This window comes from Typopeltis vanoorti, chromosome 18 (genome assembly GCF_054136105.1).
Source record: "Typopeltis vanoorti isolate ZY-2024b chromosome 18, IOZ_Tvanoo_1.0, whole genome shotgun sequence".
Lineage (NCBI taxonomy): Eukaryota > Metazoa > Arthropoda > Arachnida > Uropygi > Thelyphonidae > Typopeltis > Typopeltis vanoorti.
Window position 1 is genome coordinate 44,142,652 of NC_143566.1, and position 16,355 is coordinate 44,159,006.

At 37.2% G+C, this 16,355-nt stretch overlaps 1 protein-coding gene across 1 annotated transcript in view; it reads right to left on the minus strand.

The window, feature by feature from the left end:
- The window catches only part of LOC150096623 (nucleolar protein 9), a 212,533-nt gene that overhangs the window by 70,871 nt on the left and 125,307 nt on the right, over positions 1 to 16,355 (minus strand). Inside the window, exon 7 of the mRNA XM_090408340.1 lies at positions 15,643 to 15,771. Within this exon, the coding sequence (XP_090264466.1) occupies positions 15,643 to 15,771 (129 nt within the window). The remainder of the gene's footprint in view (positions 1 to 15,642; positions 15,772 to 16,355) is intronic.

Sequence of the window (16,355 nt, forward strand, 5' to 3'; positions counted from 1 at the left end):
GCCAAAAACAATAATCCTTGGTTGAATTATTGTTTTTGGCCTTCTGACTCAAGCATCATCACTGAAGTAATCCTTGCCAGTATAGAAGCATATATTCTCTATTCTATTGCTAAATTTCCATTCCCTAAATAGGTCTTGGTTCTCCAAAGGATATATGTCAAGGCTGTACAAACGAAGAACTGAGCATAGTGAAACTGGATATCAAGAACTCCACCTTCTCTTATTGCTTACACCAAAACCTGGAACAGCTACAAGAAAATCACCAATGCACTGAAAACTGCTTTAAAGAACCAAAAGCAGGAAACTTACATTGTGCCAAATGGCAGTTGTACCTTTTGTCTACCTCTCACCAAAGCAACTGGCCATAACTTTTGCCCAACACTACTCACACCACCAGTGCACCCAGATTTCTATTGAGCCAATACTCAGAAGGAAAAAACTAATCTCTTGGCACCATACTTTTCCTCAAATGCATACATAGCTGATTTTGGCAAATATTCCACAAATTCGAAATCTCAAACACTCTATGTCTCCCTCTGACCTTTCATCAGAAAAATCCTGCCCAAATTAGGTACCAAAAAAATCACCTAGTCCAGATGGCATTCAATTGTCCTGAAGTCTATGATCCAGTATTGACTCCTGTTCCATGTTGCCTGTTTATGCTCTCTTATCTTCTATACACCCTAGAAATTAGCCCATGTACAACCCATTTCTAAGAAGAATGATAAATCCTTACCATCAAGCTGCCACCTAATCTCTCTCTCTCACACACACACACACACACACACACACACACACACACACACACACCTCAATCCTCTCCAAAGTTATGGAGAGAACCATCAACAGCAACTAACTCCGATGCTACTTTGCAGGAACTTAATAAATAACCACCGGTATGAATTCCACCAATGTTGATTGACAGGGAATCTGCTCACCTGTCACCAACCTATGGATGTGTACCATGGAAAAGTTTGGTGAATATCAAGTGGTTACATGATATCCACAAGGATTTCAACTGGGTTTCACACAAGTCTATTAAATAATCTGCCATTTGGTCTGCTCCCTGACTTGCCAGATTTCTCTCTCCCCCTCTGGATGCACACTGTGCATGATAGTGAATGGGTCCCTATCATTAACTATCCAACTAATGGTGATGACACTACAGGGCTCTATTCGCTCACCCACCTCTTCCTTTTACGTATCAATCACCTGCTCCAGTTGACCGCCAATCCAATACAGTTTTACTAATAACAATACACTACATTTCTCCTCCTCACTTGACAAACTTTGCATGATAAAGTGCCAACTTACAGAGCAACAACTTCTGTAATCCTAAATTCTGATTACCAACCATTCTTCAATGAGGCTTGGATAATCTTAACAACTTTAATGCCAGCAAAACAAAGTGTTCTGCCTTATTTCCCACAAAAAGAACCATATTCTTCCAGCCTTGTCTTGGGCAATGCTCAAATCTCTAGATGAAATTTCTCTCCTTGGGAATACGCTCACATACATCAAGCATCTCTTGGCATAGACACATTACAACCACTGTCTCCTCAGCAACCAAAATACCATGATTCCTCTTTTGCTCAAGCCATTACTATATCTTCAAGCAACTATTAACATGTACACACGAATCTGCCCATCCATCCATCGAGTATTGCTCACAAATTTATGGTGAAGCTACAAAGAGCTCCCTTAAAATCCTCAACTTAATACAGAAGAGAGCAATCAGACCAATTAACAATCCATCTCTTACCAATTCAATCCACCTGCTTTCACACAGGTGTTTAGTTTCTAGTTAATGCACCTTCTATAAATATTTTCATGATAAATGTTCATACTCAAGAGAAAGCATGAATAATTCCCCTCTTTTTCTCTACCAAATACATTGAAACACATGCAACTGCCACTGAACACCCCTTCAGAGTCCAACTCCAAACCAACAGAACAGATTTCTCTTACTCCTTGTTCATTCCTGCTGCTATACTCTGGAACAGCTTCCCCTTTCCCATTTCCTAAAGAATAAAATGCATAGGCCTTCAAACTAATGCGAATAAGTTCCTTCTTTCTGAAATCTCTAACCATCCATGGTATTAACATGCTATAGGTTAACCAATCTCTCCATTTATAGACCCAACAAAATGGAATACAGTTAACACTATTTTATATTAGTAATCTGTTATAAATTTTAATTTCTTTGTAATAAATAAGTTCACTTTGTCTTCGTCTCACAAAAAAGGCCATGCTTATGCCAATGGCCAACTTGCAACAAGTGAAGTTGCAAATTTATTTTTTAACCCAGATTTGTTAATTTAAGCTTAAGTTATATCATTTGTTACACTTGTACTAAACTTTAGTGCTACTCAAACTGCTAAATTTTAATTTTTTTGTAATGGCAAAAGGTAATGCACAGAGTTAAGTTTTCAAAGTACAACTACACAAATTTTATTTTGGCAATTTTATTATAATATTATTAAGAATTAACATCCTCTTCCTTTAATAGATTGTTTATAAAACCATTTTCCTTATCTCAGAATTTATTCTGCACATTGTTTATTCACCTCATAAGAGAACATCATACATTTAGCCAGCATGTTTCAAATGATTCCTGCACGTGCTGATTCCTCCGGCAATCAGTACAAATTGTTATAACAGATTAGAATGGGATAATGTTTTTAGATAAGATAGAAAAGAAAGTTGAGAAATGAAAAACAAAGACTGGTAGAGTTATCTGTGAATTTAATATCAAATGATCACCAAAAAATACAAATCTAAAGGCCTTTTAGGTTAAAACTATTTTTTTATACATAATCCTGAAACCCTGCTCAAGAGACTAAACAAAATTTTATTTGAAGCCCTGTTCATCTACTGCCCTCTAAAAAGCATGGCAATGGTCACATACCAGGCAATGAAATTCATCTCCCACCGAAATCACAAACCCATGGCCACAACAGGATTTGAACCAGCAGCGTGCTGGTTGGAGAGTGATGTATAAACCTCTTGGCCAACCAGGCCAGTTTTGTCATTTTTTTTAAACCAAATGAACTGTCTAATGTGCTAGCACAAATCAGAAATAGAAGTTTATAGTTGTTCAGAATAAGTAAATTACTCTTTCTTTCTAAAGTAGTTATTCACTTGACCTTTGCAAAATTTAAGACACGGCTGCATTGCATCTACTATCCAGTAATTCTGGAGACAAGGGAGAAACAGTATCTTGAGACAAATAGCATGAAACAAACTGGGCATCAAATAGGAGTGTCCAGAACTGTCAGAAAGGTTAACAGAGATTTGGCCTAATGTTTTTTTTTTTTAAATATAATCTAAAGGATAAAAAAGAACAAAGGATAAAATGGAAAGGATTGGGATGCTTGAATTGACACATTGAATGATATTAATGAGGCAGTAAAGTCATTCACAAGTTAAAAATCAGAACTGTCAGAAACTATCCACTGACTCAGGTTTCTGTTCCTCAAGTATATATCCTAGTTCGGCTCAGAATTTAATTCCATTGGTGCAGAGTTCAGTGTCAGTAAAAGGAATGAGACAAGGCTAAGATACAATAATTGAAATGGAGGCACCTCAGGCAGTGACAAATAATGTATTTGTATCTTCTGACAGTATACACCAAGCTCTTACATTAATTCTAGCTACAAATAACACTCCCATTCTGAATTAGTTGAAATTCAGCCTCATCACACAGAATCAAGGCTATGTGGAGATAGTCGAGTATTGGATGAGATATTGAACCTGTGTTTCAGTCTTAATGAACGGAACTGCAGGTTCGCCTTTTTCCACTCCTTCACATCAAAGTAATAGTGGTTCCATGGATGTATTCAGATGCATCCAGAGTGCCTACTGCCATTGCAACAGGTAATCAAAGTAGCTGATCATTAGCTTCAATTACAAGGTCAGAATGCTGCTCTGGAGAAGGTTCATGGATCACTTCATTATCCTTGTCACAACATCAGTGTGAGGTCTGCTACACAATCAAAATGAAAGAATCACCATATAAAGCTGCATGCTAATATCAGATATGAATTTTCATGTTATCAGATATCTGAACATGACAGCAGAGTTGAGGCAAGAGATGAAGTGCATGTTAAACGATATGAAGAGAATTATGGATATGCATGGGAGAATGAAAAAGAATTAAAGGAAAGATGGGCATGCGAAAGAGGTAATAAATGATTTGAGAGTGATTCTATGTGGAGGTTCCATTATTAGAGGCATGGCTAATGAGAAGGAGTGCAATATTTCTTTTCCTGGAGGAGGAAGGAGCAGAGTGATTGGCCATGAGTAATAAGAGAGCAAAAGAGTTAGTGGTAGTAGTAGGAAAGAATGAATGATTTGAATGAGAACAAGAAAAATGTCAAATTGGATATCAGGAGGTTGTTGAGAAGAATAAAAGATAACAGTACAGTACAAAAGGTAGTTAGTATGTTGTCTAGGTATGATAGAGATGAGTTGAGGCAGCAAGCAAAGATTATGAATACTAGAGAAAGGAGTGGATTTTGTGAACATGGAAGATGAAACTGTATAAAGATGGACTGCATTTAAATGGTTTTGGTGTGAGTTGGCGGGAGAGATTGCTGCTGTAAAAAAAGGCAATGACTAACGAATGGAAGATCTGAGGTAGTGCAGGGTCATGTGAAAGAGCAAGAAAGCAGAATTGGGAAGGGAGAGGAGCATCTGGATCTGAGGAGGGTTACAGAATTGATGGTAATATAAAAGAAGTGACCAGGGAAGGTATTGAGGAGTTATATCTCAGAAGTGATGTCAGGACTTATAGGACCAAAAATTATTGTTATGTTTATTTGCTAAGCCAGAATTATTTGAAATCAGGGGAACAAAATTGTTGCAGTGGAATAAGCAAGATATGGTTAGATGAAGGTGACATCCTGATAGGAAAAGACATGGATGGATATGATATTTTTCATGAAAACAGGTAAGAATGAGAGGAGGAGTATACTATTAGTGGTAGCAGAGGAGCTATGTGCATATAAGGTTTGGTTTGCAAGGGACAAATAGTAAAGCAGTTTTGAGATAGAGCTGAATGGGATGAAATATTAGTGCTGCTATAGGCCTGGTAATGTGGAGGGTAATCAGAAGGAAATGTACTGACAAATTAGCCTGGTTAACAATTATAAGTGATTTTAATTATTAATACAGACTGGAATGAAGAGCCTGAATATGGGGATAAACAGAATGAATTTCTGAAATTTTTGAGAGACAACTACAACCTTACGTAATAAGTAACAGAGGGCATATATAAGTTCCCAAATAATCCCGAACCCTTGATCCCTCTAAGTAATAGAGTGATCAAGGATTTGATCTTCTCGTCACACGATATAAATGGTGTCAAATCTTCCACTAGTTGGAAAGAGTGGCCAGCCATATGAGGATTTCTGTTAGAAAGGGATATGTGTGAAACCAAAAGGCTGGTGATTATGAAAAGCTCAGGAGACAACTTGTAACAATATCATGTAATAAGGAACTGGATGGAAAGAATATCAATGCTGCTTGGGTCCTACTCAAGAACTGTCTGGAGGAGGCAATATCAGAATGTATTCCAAAGGTTACGAGGTTAAATAGAGCAGGTGTAAAATGGATGAACAGAGGTAAGGCAGTCTGGAAGAAGGTATTAAAGAAGCATCACAAGATGAGTGGTAACAACCAGTTGCATGAGAAGTACAAATAGCAGGCAAGGAAAGTGACTTATTTGATAAGAGTAGCAAAAGTGCAGTATGAGCAGCAGTTATCTAATGAGGGTAAAAAAAATCCCAAGTATTTTTTTTCAGTATGTGACAAGCAGAAGAAAGAATGATTATGGGTGGATGACACTGATTGGTGAAAATGGTAGAACAACAACTACTGCAGAGGATATAGTTGAGGTATATAATGAGCAATTCATAAAGGTAGTTCATTCTTGTGAATATAACATCATGCAGAACTTGAATGCAGTGGGAAGGGAGGAATTGAAACTGTTAATAAGTAAGGGAATGATATCTTGTTAGGTAGTTTTTGGATTATGTTACTTGGAAATTGTGCTCTGCTACCATAAAGTTTTAAAAAGTGATTTTACTTTACCTCCTGCCCCAACAGAAAGTACTGCAATAGTTCTTGAGGAACTGTTTCTCCTTTTACCAGTTGCTACCACAGATAGACTTCTTCAAGCTTTAAAATGCCGAAGCTGCAAGCTGGACATTATGGACAAGAAAAAAAGTTTACGTATGATTTCTGTTGCCACTGGACTGATGCCAATTGTGCCAAAATCGAAGAATCAGTACTGAAAATTCTACAACCTCAGCCAACCTTTTTTTTTTTTTTTTCTATCCCTTGTGTCTCCCCACCATTAAACAGTTCCTAAACCTCAGCAAGCACATGGATACTCTTGAACGGCACCTTATCACACTTGACAAAACCTTCCGGAAAACTGACACAATCAAAAGCACTTGAAGCAATCCATTGTCTGCATAATTGCAGACAATGCCTGCAAGCTTTGCTATCTTGTTGCTTCATCAGTTTGAAACACAATTGAGGCAGAAAAATAAAACGTACAGTGCCATCATCCTAAATTTCCACTTGCAATGCTAAATGACGACATTTGCAGGCTCACTGAACAATGAAACTTTGATCCTGAGAAAATGATCAGATGTCAAGAAAATTACACAGACAAATGGAATGAACTTCTTGCACTCAATAAAAGTGACCTGTGATACCCTGACAAGCAGACTGGCATTCATATTGGCCATGAATAGCAAGTCAAAAGGCACCAGCCCAGCAATACATGTACAATGCCTTGCCAGAAAATGCAGCAATTAAGAAAAGAACTGGAAAAGAAACATCAAAGTGAGTACAAAGCCTGGAAAAATCAATTACAAAGAAGGGATACTAGTGAGAAAATCAAACTCTGTAAATAACCAGTGTGGAAACCTGATTCTAAACACTGCATAAAGTGTGAATGCATGAAACCCACATGGTCAAAAGCAAACTTCACAAAACCTTCCAGATCTATTTCACATATATATGTGATCTCAGTTCTAACTTGAACGATCTTCACTTCTACCTTCAGTCTGCAAAATTTCACCATCTCTTCCTGACAAACTTAAATCTCAACATCCTCAAAACCACTCATCTTTGCTTTCCCAACTACACTAACTCCTTTCACCTCAGAGGTAGAGTCTACATATATATGTTTGCTCTGATATATCATGCTATAGATTATCCAACCTGGAATCTCCCAATTTTGACCTCCTTTGGTTAAAAATCACCCTACCTTATTCTCCCAAATTCATATACCGTCTCTCTACTGCTCTCCTAATGCCAACCACTCTAAACTCTTCATTTGCCTTTCCTTAAATATTGCTTTTTTTTAAAATCCAACTCTCCATGACACTAGCTGGCTGCCTCAAGCACTACTCATCTTTGTTTCTGATTGCTTCCATTGCCTCCAGTTGTAAGATCAGGCAGGTAGAGGCAGAGATTTTTGCAATCACAAATGATCTCACCCCAAATGTTCACATGTCCATCAGAATACTAGACAATCCCAACCATTCCCCAAACACCTTGGATCTCTTCCTTACGGGTGACCCATTTTTAAGTACACTGTGATTGTTGTCAGCCCTCCAGGCAGCTTAAAATACAGTGGTGCAGATATCTTCCACCATTGAGCAACACCCACAAAACCACTCACATCCACTTATTGTATGGCATTACCAGAAAGCCAAGTGGGATGATCTTCGCAACTTTTATGCCTCATTTCCTTGGTTAGATTACCATTTTTCTGCCACCTGAGCCAAACTTATGTGCAGAAGAAATCACAGGAAATAATTCTCATCATCATCATGGAAACATTTATTGCCTGCTCGACCCTAAATTCTCATCTCCTATCTAAGCCTTGGTTCTCCTGCAAGTGCATCAAGGCTGTACAAAAGACGTCAGGCATACCACAACTGCATCCAAAACTCCATCTTCCTACACCAAATCCCACAAATGCAAGAAAATTATCACATCAAAAACTGATTTTGAGAGAGGTAAAGGCAGGAAACCTGCATTCTACCCTAATGGCAGCCATGCTTTCTGGGCTCTAGCCAAAGCTATCAGCTGAAAATTCTGCCCAACACTGCTCCCACCACTGTTACACCCAGATGGCATTATAGCATCACCAATAGAAAAAACCAACCTCCTGACTTCTCCAATTCTTGCATAGCTGCTCATAGTAAATGTCCTCTAACAATTCAAAAACTTCAATGCTGTGTTTGACCTTTCGCCACCAGAACGAGTCACAAAAATTTTACTCAAACTGGATAACAAAATCTCACAGCCCTGATGGCATTCCTACAATTGCTCTAAAGATCTGTGACCAAAAGTTGGCTTCCACTTTATGCCAGCTATTTACACTTTCTTATTCCACTGGTATCTATCCTGCAGTCTGGAAACTAGCTCATATACAACCTATTTGGAAACCTGATCCTAAACACTAAAAACCTGATCCTAAATACTAAGAAGGGTGACAAATCTTTACCTTCAAACTACCATCCAAATTCTCTCACCTCAATTTTTTCTAAAGTAATGGAAAGAACCATCAACAGTTAACTGCTACACTATCTTGAAAACCCTCATATAATAAATGACCAGCAATATAGATTCCATTACTGTTGGTCAAAAGGGGCCTACTAACCTACATTACCCATCTCTGGACAAACACCATAGAAAAGGTTTGCCGAATCTCAAGTGGTTGCTCTCGATCTCCAAGGCTTTTGATTAAGTTTAACTACTAAGAAAACTCCCATCATTCTGTCTGCTTCCTGAATTCTGCAATTGGATAGCTAGGCATCCTGTACAGATGCTCACTCTGAGTGATGGCAGATGGCTCTTTATTTTTATACAACTAATGCTGGGGTGCTTAAGGGTCAAAGCTGTATAACTAAGATGAGACCTCCACATAGCCTTTAAAGGAATGCGGAGAACCGACCAGGGCTTCTGACCTAATGTCCAATCCTCACCTTCTCGTGGTGCACCCTGTTGGGTATCTACTTGGATACTGAACAGACGAGGATGGGCTGGCAATTTGGGATTTAGCCGACCAAATTGTATTCTTATCGGTTAAACCAAAATAAAAAAAAAATGATGGTACAACATGACAAAATTTCATGCTGGCTGGGGCGTCGCCCAGTTAAACAAGGCCCCTTTTGTTTTCACCAGGGAACCAGGGCAAACAGCAAAAAGTCAGCTACTGGTACAAATCTGAAAACAAACCCCAACTCAACATCACCAGAGTTAAAGATCGGTACTATCAACGTAAGAAGCCTGAATGGCAAAGAAATGGAGCTAGCTGAGGAATTAGATAAGTACCAGATCGACATAATAGGGGTGACTGAAACAAAAAAGACCAAAACTGGTGAGATCTTTCTGAGCAATAAATACAAAATGTTATATTCAGGCAATGACAATCAAGGAAATGAAGGAGTAGCCATAGTATTCAACACAAAATACGAGGCTAATGGCAGTCAGTCTCAAGTAGAGTAATGTGGGCAAATATGAGAATGGGGAACTGGACAATGAGACTTATTTGTGCCTATGGAACCACAGAAGGTTCTACTAAGGTAGAAGTGGAGGAATTTTTTGAGGCTTTAGAAAAAGCAACTGACACAAAAAAAAATGAAAAGTTGGTCCTTGTTGGGGATCTAAATAGCAGAGTAGGAAATGATTGTGAGACATACAAAAATATTTTGGGAAAATTTGGAGAAAAGAGCAAAGCTAATAATAATGGCAAATATCTGTTGGATTTCTGCTCAGGACATGGACTGGTTATTACTAACACCATGTTCCAACATAAAAATGTGCACAAATTCACATGGAGAGAAGAGGCTAGGAATAAGAAAAGTCTCATTGACTATGTTATTGTTGATAGTGATGTTTTCTCCCTTGTGCAGGACACCAGAATGTACAGAGGATTTGAAACTGGAAGTGATCACTATTTAGTCTTGAGCAGGATAAAATTGAATTTCTTATTGAAAAGAATAACATGTAAGAAAGTTTTAAAGTGAATAAAAGTTGAGCAGCTCTCAGATGTGAACTGTAGACTAAAATACACTAAGATTATTGAAGAAAAAATGAAAGAGTTTGAGAACAGGAATCAAACCTTGGAGATTCAGTGGCAAACTCTGAAGAAAACATTGATTGATTCTGCCAGAGATGCATGTGGTGAGGTTGTCTGTAAGGATAAAAAAATCAGAACTCCCTGGTGGACACAGGAAGTTAAAGAGGAAGTGAAGGAAAAGAAGAAAGCATACCAAAAGTTCCTGTCAAATAAGTCAGCATGTGCTCTTAGAAAATATAGAGACAAATGCAAGAATGCTAAACACTGTGTAAAACTAGCTAAACAAAAGTCATGGGAGGACTTTGGCAAGAATATAGAAAATAAATATCAAGAAGGTGGCAAAATATTCTGGAAGTTGTTGAAGAAGCTTAAGAATGGAGGAAAGAGTGCCGTAAAAGGAATTAGAGATGATAAAGGTGACATGAAAACGGGAGAAAAAGATATCCTTGAAGTATGGAGTAATTACTTTGAAAAACTGCTAAATGAAACAAGCAGTGATGATAGCACAGTGGTAAAAAACACTGACCAGGCATGCAGTCAGGAATACATATCCATACTTGAAGTAGAAAAAGCCATCAAAGGCTTGAAATGTGGAAAGGCAGCAGGAGTAGATGATATTCAACCAGAAATGCTGAAGTATGGTGGTATAAGAGTCTTACAGTGGCTGCACTGCATAGTTCAGAAAGCCTGGACAGAGGGACGAATTCCCGATGATTGGAGTAGAGCTCTCATAGTACCCATATATAAAAAGGGAAATAAAACTGCATGTGAGAATTACAGAGGTATTTCCCTACTGAGTGTTCCTGGCAAGATCTATGCAAGTATACTTGAGAAACGGTTGAGAAGAATTATGGAAGAAAAGCTTGGTGAAGAACAAGCTGGATTCAGGCCAAATAGAGGCTGTCAGGGTCAGATCTTCACTTTACGACAAATAGTCGAGAAAGCATGGGAATATAACAAAGATCTGTATTTAAGTTTTGTCGATTTGGAAAAGGCATATGACAAGGTGCCAAGAGAGAAGCTATTCAATACGCTGCAGTTATATGGTGTCAATGGGACATTATATCAAGCAATACTTAGTCTTTATTTGAGTTGTAAGTCAGCAGTTGGAATTGAAGGAAGTACAGGAAGATGGTTTAATGTTAAATCTGGTGTGAGACAAGGATGTGCATTATCCCCTCTGTTATTCATTATCTATATGGATCACATTATGAAGGAAAGTGGTATTAAACATGATATCAAAATTGGAGATGCTAATGTCAGCTCTTTGCTTTATGCGGATGATGTTATACTTCTAAATAAATCCGCTACAAGTCTGCAAGATTCTCTGACTAAATTGAATAGCTGTTGTAATAGATATGGTATGAAGGTCAGCAATAAAAAGACAAAGACAATGAAAATAGGCAGAATCATTGAAAATGTCAACTGTGTTGTGAATGGAGAACCTGTGGAACAAGTAAAACATTTCAGCTATTTAGGCACGATTTTTACTGAAGATGGTAAATTAAATTTAGAAATAGACAACAGAATCAGCAAAGCTGGTATGGTGGGAAGTCAATTGAATAAATTCATATGGATTAAGAGAGAAATTAGTTGGAACACTAAATTAGCTGTATACAAGACAGTGTTCAAACCAGTTTTAACTTATGGATCTGAGAGCTGGGTCAGAAGTAAAACACTTGACCAAAGACTAGAGACCAGAGATATGAGAGTCCTGAGAAAGATTAGGGGAGTGAACAGATGGCATCAATGGCAATATCATAATAAAAACAAGGATATTAGGAAAGAACTTGACATTGTCAGCATCCAGAAATGCGTTAGCAGAGCTAATCTCGGGTGGTATGGTCACTTAAACAGAATGGGCGAGGAAAGATAGCAAAGCAAGTGTTCTCTGCCAGGTTTGCAGCAAAACGACCTAGAGGAAGACCAAGATATAGGTGGATTGATACGGTACAAAGTGCTTTAGACGATAGAAATATAAGATCTGATAATGTTGGAGTCTTGACAAGTAACAGACTGATTTGGAGGAAAATTGTAGATAGGAAATTAATAATGATGTAATTTTTTTCATGTAGTACTATCATATCCTGTACACCCCTGGAGGGTGCATGGTAGGAATTTGATGATGATGATGATGATGCTGGGGTGCCACAAAGCCGATTATGAGAGAACGATAGCTCATTAGGCCAAAAGAAATCTTGAAGAGTTATTTCACTATGTAGCTAGTAAAAGGAGGAATAGCCATGGATGGATGACTTTAAAAACTGTTGATGGTGGGGAGGTAACAGAAGCAAACCAAACCGTCGAATTACTAAGTGAGTATTTTTCAGGGGTGTACATTGAGTGGTCATATTGATGCCAGATATGACACTGACTGATTAGAGAATAGAGGATGAAGAAATGGAGGTGCTTAAAATATTTCAGAACATCAATGCAAATACAGACATGCAATCACATGGCATGTGAGCCTGTGGCTCACAATAATGTGCAAGAGAATTATCACCTCCTCTGATCAAGCTATTTAATTTAAGTCTTGGTACTGGACAGAGGGCAAAATCGTCACACTGCATAAAGAAAGCTCCAAGACAGAAGTAGCAAATCATAGGCCAATCAGCATTTGTATTCAGGACTGGATGTTAAGGAACAGCATGGTTTTCTGAAGGATACTTCTTACTTTAGTAATTCACTGTTTTGTAGCCTTAACCAACTCCACTGGTGTTTCCCTTAACCAATGGAGTTAGTTAAGGGAAATAACTACTCAGTGATATTACTAGACTTTGCAAACACATTTGACAGGATTCAACATAGAACTCTGTTGCATAAAGTGGAGCAAATGCATATGAATCTGGTGACTTGGATTAGAGGATGGATGATAGACAGATGTCAAAAAATGGTTTATGGAGGAGTTGAATACAGGCAACCAGTGGTATACCACAGGGCTCAGCACTATGTCCTCTAGTTAATTTTGGAAAGGAAATGATTTGATGGGAAATGTTCAATTGTTTGCAGATGGTGCAAAACTGGGAAGAGCAATAATAAATGAAAGTGATGTAGAGATCCTGCAAGACTAAGAATAGCAGTATGGGCAAAGGTAAATGGTTAGCAATTTAATGTGGCCAAGTGTAAGGTAATGTACTTTGGGAAGGAGAAGAGATCATAAGCTGTGTACTATATTGATGGAAATGAACTGCAGAAAACTAATGAGGACAGGGACTTGGGAGGAGATTATGGACAAGCAGTTGAAGTTTAGAGGGCATGTTGCAAAGGTAGCTAAAACAGCACATCAGATTATGTGGTTGTTGAAAAACATGCTAACAAGCAAGGGCAGAGAAATTATTGTTCCCCTGTATAATGTCATATCTGGACTAACACACACACACACACATTTGGATACTCAGATTCCATGGGGATGAAGTGGTAGAGGGAATCCAGAGGCAATTGACAAAGATTGTGGTAAGTCTATGGAATGCTAACTATATGAATAGACTGACAGTCTGTGCTCTTCAAAAACTAGCTGACTGGTGAAGAGGAGAATACATTACAGAAGCATAAAAGTTATTAAGGGGTTTTATAGGATTGACACTGAAAACCTTTTTTTTGCTATGTGGTAGGAAGGGATAGAATGAAGGGTCACCCATGGAAATTGCATAACATTGTGGTTAACAAGGGTGTCAGGACTAGATTTTTTCTTTGGAGAGCAGCAAAATGGGTGGAATGGGTTATCAGAGATGATTGTGAGTGCTTTGTCAGTAAATGAATTTAAGAAGAGGTATGACAGGTATTGTTTAAATAACGGATCTCCTATAATGGGTCTTATTGACTCCATGGAGATACCTGTATAATAATAATCTAGTTTCCCCGACTCTCTGTATTAGATCTCATACCAATAAATAATTTCTGCAGACTTCTGATACTAAATGCATTCAAGTGCAGGGCTTTCCTTTTATATAAATTCCTTCTTCCTTCAAACTCACTCCAATCCAAAAACTCAAACCATTCTACACAGCCCACAAACCAAATCATTTGCCATCACAGCCCTTGTTCTTAATTTCCTGTTATCCTATCTAGATAATATACTATTTTCACTTTCTCACTCTTTATTCTCACTTTTTTCCATTAGTCCTTTCATATCCTCTCTCGTACTGTATCACGAAATAAATTGTTTGTTCCCATCAGAGCTACCATTTTAGTTTACTTTTTGCTTTTCAATTTCAGTTGTTCAATTTTTTTTTATTTTAGCACCCTGGAAAACTTGAAACAGTAGCAGTCATCAACCGCACATTTTGTAGCTGAATCTCCATACCATATAATATATATATATTTTTTTAATAATTGATTTTGCCTACCTGATTATCTATGCAATATCTTACCTGATTTAGTGCTCCCTTTTTCTCCCACCACCTTTGGTGCTTACTGTTCATATTTCTGATGCCTCTCTAATTACTTTTCAACTTCTTCCAATTCCCATGGCATTGTGATATTACTACAATAGATATATTCTCTAGCTGGTTAGACTATCCTGCAGAAATAAAATCTCAAGATTTTGGGGAGCAAGGGATTGTTACTGCTTATCAGCTGAAATTACACTATATTAGTTAGTAGCATATATTCTCTGTTGTTTTGTAGAAAAAAAGAAAATAAAATAAACCAACATTTCAGAGGAATCATTCTTATACCTTCATATGAATCCAGATCTCACTGGCCAAAAAATATGTCAAACTGTCCATGCGAATGCAGAGGCACTTTTTTTTTTTTTTAAAGAAGGAAACCATGCCATCTCTGCATAAGGTTATAAAAATTTAAATGAGAAACTAATTTAAACTGCACTAATGGTTACTGTAAAACAGGTTATATGAAAGTAGCATTACATTGATGAAAGAGTACCCAATGCATAACTTACTTTTTGAAATTCTGCATATAATAAAAAAACAATTTTGTGATTCAAAAATAACATCACTTCGAGCAGTTTTCAACATTGCTTGAAGAAAAATATTTTTCCCCCTTCTATAATTAGCCTATTTTAATGACAAAATTAGGTAAATTTGTGTCTAGAGCACATATGCCAAAATATGGCTTAAGTTCAACTGTCGTTAGAATAAATGTCACTATACAAGTATGTGATAAAAAATGCCTTTTCATGATTTATATATATACACACTAGGGGGCTATGCCCCCCTGGCGCCCAACCTCCTGTGTTCCGGACTGGTAGGCCGGTTCTCCTTGAATTCTAATGACTCAAATTTTGAAGACTCGACACTCAGGGTAGCCCATGAGATTCAAACATTTCAAAAAACGTGACATAAAAAGGCTTATCATTATATATATATATATATATATATATATAAAATAATTTCTTTACTTGTTACAAAATAAACTCAGATTTTCTGAGAATGCTTTATACATGTCAGTTCTAAATCTTAAAATAACAAACTACTTGGTCACTTTCATTCATATTTACATCACCTAACATTTTATGGGGATAATGTACTTTTTCTAATATGATGAAATAAATCATACAGCAGCCCAATACTTACTTGAATGAACTGTAACTGCCGAGAATGGAACTTAATGCAGGCATTTGCTACAGAAAATAGTAATCCAGAATGCCGAAGTCTTATTATATCATCAAAGCAGTCCTTAAGTTTGTCAAACATTACCTCAAACTGAAAGAACAAAAACAATGCAGTTAAAATAATTGCTATAAAATGTTCAGAAAATTAAACAGTATGTGAATAAACTTATTCTGTAATGTGATAATAAGAAATGCATCTTGATACAAAAGTGAGGAGAAAGAGAGAGGAAGGAGAAAAGTCCCCTTTCATTTCTGATGCTACCACTGCATGATGGTCAGCAGAAAATTCCCAGCTGCATTAACATTTTTATGTACAAAGTATATTAAGAACCTAAATAATGTAATTAAAATTAACAACATAATATAAATATAGATATGATATAAACATGATATATAAAATATATATATATGATTAGCCATAGATTTAGGCTTAAGTGCTAGATGATGCTCATTATGGTTTAATGGAATAAAATCAGTACAAAAAATGAATTATACAGAGCTAATTTAATGATTTCATTATTTTATCTGACCATTTCTGGCTGAATATTACTTCCCGGAAGAGTCTCCGTAGCTCAGTATAGACGAAGCCCTTTGGTTAGAAAGACCTGGGTTGGATTCCAGTCAGTGACATGAGGAACCTTTATCTGGTCTTTTTGACTAAAGGTGAGTTAGCCA